This window comes from Lepeophtheirus salmonis, chromosome 9, assembly GCF_016086655.4.
Source record: "Lepeophtheirus salmonis chromosome 9, UVic_Lsal_1.4, whole genome shotgun sequence".
NCBI lineage: Eukaryota > Metazoa > Arthropoda > Copepoda > Siphonostomatoida > Caligidae > Lepeophtheirus > Lepeophtheirus salmonis.
Genome location: NC_052139.2, coordinates 12,399,092 through 12,402,580, shown reverse-complemented (window position 1 = coordinate 12,402,580; position 3,489 = coordinate 12,399,092). Strand labels below are relative to the sequence as shown.

Sequence of the window (3,489 nt, the reverse complement as noted above, 5' to 3'; positions counted from 1 at the left end):
TGTAATAAATGTAAAAAAAAGTTTTTTCTATTCTGAAAAAACATTGAATATAAAATCACGCAGACGCCCTATCAATTATCAAGTATGTATTATCATATACAGATAATAAATACAAGTTGGTTTTTTTCTTCATTATATTGATTATTTCCTTAATAAAATTGAAAACGCTTCAATAGGGGAAATGTTACCCAAACCTTTTCGAACCTTAATTAATTACAACTCAAATACGATACTTTAACAAAAAAAAACAACAATTAAAACTCAAACCTTATTCCTTTTCAAATAAAAAAATCCTCGGAATGTGCTGGTTCTTTCACCTTTATTTATTTATTTTGTTCGGTTTTAAATGATCGCATATAAAGTATAAGCACGCAATTGAAATTTGCGGGGAAAATAATAATAATAATAATGACCTCATATATTGATTACTATTATTATTATTTATTTTTTTATGTTCCAAATTTGACTCAAACATATAAAAACGGTACGAATACTTGCAAACCAGATTTTGATGTAAATAAGACTAATTACAGACTTGTGATCAGTATGTAAAGTACTAATAAAATTGAATATGGAATTTAGAAGATTTTTTTTCAAATTTTGTTAACTTTGTTATAGAAACCAGTTGGCTAAAACCATGGAATTCTAGAGACCTGGAATAATTACGCAGAATTTTTATTCCCACATGAGGGGAATATCAAAGGAGTAATTCGTCAAAAAAAAGAGTCAACTTCATTTTTTACTCCATTCCTTCAAGAGAGATAAATTAATATAAACAAGTTAAGCTGCATGGGGGTTTTTCCATGTGTCTAGAATTCGATGGCACAAGCCTAGAAAAAATGTAAAAACCAGATTTGTTACAAAAACAGAGCGTTAAGTACTATTAGGATTTATATGAGATCTATAGAGCTATTTTTGTTAACTATTGTTAAAGAAGACTCAATATCAATGTATATACTTTTCATAATTTTATATTTTTTGGCTATTTTTGAAAATATAATTAAGAAAGAAACATGGAATATTTACGATGACCTCATTACATTTCATTTCCAAAATCCGGATTTCCAATGATATCCATCAATTGTTGTCTATTATGAGGACACCTTTCATAAATGAGAGCACATTGTCTAATACCAACTCGTTTACCAATTTGAGCAGCGAGATCAAATTCCACGGTGGATTTAGTTATGTCCAAGTTATCAGGATCGAATAAGCCTTGTAGCACGGCCTCTTGAGTCCCCATTTCTTCCAGGGCGATCCCGTTCAATTCGCAGACTAGTCTCTTAGCACAGTCAGAGGTATCATGTTGTGAAGCAGAGAGTAAAATGCTCTCAAAATCATCCAGAGATCGTTTTCCTCGGCGGCCACTTTTTCTATTACCATCTGATAAAAGAGCACCAAGAGCAAGGCCCTTAATAGCCGCTAGTTTAAGAAGAGCTAATCCAGCAAGGGCCCCACCACCAATTGTTACTGCTGGTAAAATGATCGTCGCTTCAGAAAGCATCATGCAGCTAGCCAATAAGGCTCCGGTCAAGATCATTCCTCTCATATTGGCTGTGAGACATAATATATTGTAGTATTAGATTAATTAAAATGGAGATACAAATGTTTTAGCAATGACTTACCTTTATGTTGGTATTAACACAAGTGTTGGTCATTCACTGCATGTCCCTGGTTTTTATAGTGTCGACACACTCTTAATGGTATTTTCTCTCGTCTCTTCATACATAGCTTAATTATTAACGCCCTTTCATGTGGTTTCGAAAAGGGGAAAAAAAAACAATAACATTTCTTAGACATTTTTTTATAACGTTATATATAACGTCTATTATCTTTAAAAAAGTACTGATTTAATTTAAAAAGTATAGACTTTCACAGTTTGATGTTTTTTGTTCATATTATAAGAACGGTTTGACTTTCTTTGTGATTGGAAATATCAGCCAATTCATAACAGTGAATGAGTGATTGGTATCTCATAATTTATTTATTTTTGTAGTGTAAGACATTACTCGGAGAACAGACAAACTTTACTATAGTAATACAGATTTGCTAAAATTAATATAAAACAAAATATGTAAAATAAAATATTCTGTATTATTCTCCGTTATTTATAAGACACTCAAAAATAGTTACTCAATACTTGGATGTTGTCTCTTTAAGAATGAAAGTATAATAATAACAGCATGAAAAAAAAACACTGCTTAGATTGGTAACAATAAAAAATTGTAGTGCTAAAAATTCCTTAGGATTTACATTCATAAATATAACAGCATATACATAAAAAATACATTATATTTTGTTGTCAAGAGTCGATGAATCTGCTTATTTTCCTCTAATCCGTGTTCTGAACACTGAGACTTTGGATTATATATAGCTTTTGCTAAGTTATGAACAATTCTCAACAATTATTGGATAATAATACCATAGTTGGGAAGAATTGGCAAACAACCAATTGATTTTGTGATTTCTTTAAGGTTTATTTTAGGGAAGGTTGCGTGATAAATTATGTGATAGAAGTAATTACACAATATGTACTCTCCTTTTTAAAAATATATAAGTAATTGTGTTTTAGTTACATCACTCGTTGCTAAATCTGAACTAAAGTCACATTCATTATTTTATACTACACTTTCTTAATATATCGTGCTTTTAGCAACATACGCTCGTTGTTAATAGGTGTCTGACGTAGACAAACTTTGCTTTATTAACATATAATATGTGTTGTGAATAAGTTTTAACTTGTATAGGCAATCAAAAAATGACAAATTTACAGCCTACATGTTATGAGGATAATGCCACAGTTTATTATTTCTGAAATAACAAATTTGTTACTAGTACCATCAATATTTTTGTGTTTAATGGCATGGCTGTGAGATAACTCAGACGTACTTGGTAGGAGAGAATGTAGTTTCACCTTGTTTTAACTCTTTGGCCTTTTGGACTAACAAAACGTTTGGAAGAATGTCCCAAGGGGCTCACATGTCGGAAATCAACTCAATTGATACAGACGTTTCGGAGTTTATGCATCAACAACAAATAAACAGAATTCTTCTAATATATATATATGAGAAAAATTTTGAGTATCTTTTTAAAAACTCAATAAAGTATAATAAAAAATGTGATTTTGTAGAAAAAAATCCAGATTTCAGTGATTAGAAAAGAAAGAACGGTTGTTGTGCGTTCTTTTTTTCTTTTTTGCCGCCTATCTTTTATGTTTATATTACATGTTTGAATAAAATTTTACAATATTTTCTCTACAACCAATTATATTTTAAATGTTAAAGTGTAAGTATCACCCCCACTTTCTCATTGCACTCTACGAAATGTCCATCCCTATTTATGAATACGTCAAAAGAAGACAGACAAATGTCACTTATGTACGTATATTAGATTTAAAACACTCATTAAAAAACTTAATGCTGCATAACTTACATGTGTGTATGTACAAATAAGCTTGCACTATTGTTCTTCTTTAAGATGTCTTTAAAA

The 3,489-nt window shown here is 30.2% G+C and overlaps 1 protein-coding gene across 1 annotated transcript; it reads right to left on the bottom strand.

Moving 5' to 3' along the window:
* Nucleotides 1–955: 955 nt before the first annotated feature.
* LOC121124699 (uncharacterized) lies at nucleotides 956–1,726 on the bottom strand. Its single transcript, XM_040719875.2, has 2 exons — nucleotides 1,626–1,726; nucleotides 956–1,554 (listed from the first exon to the last, which is right to left on the bottom strand). Exon 2 carries the CDS (start codon nucleotides 1,547–1,549, stop codon nucleotides 1,037–1,039), a length of 513 nt encoding a protein of 170 aa, XP_040575809.1. The 5' UTR covers nucleotides 1,550–1,554; nucleotides 1,626–1,726; the 3' UTR covers nucleotides 956–1,036.
* Nucleotides 1,727–3,489: the final 1,763 nt, after the last annotated feature.

Coding starts and splice junctions, on each gene's coding strand:
- LOC121124699 (XM_040719875.2), bottom strand. CDS start 1,549: ATGAGAGGAATGATCTTGACCGGAGCCTTATTGGCTAGCTGCATGATG.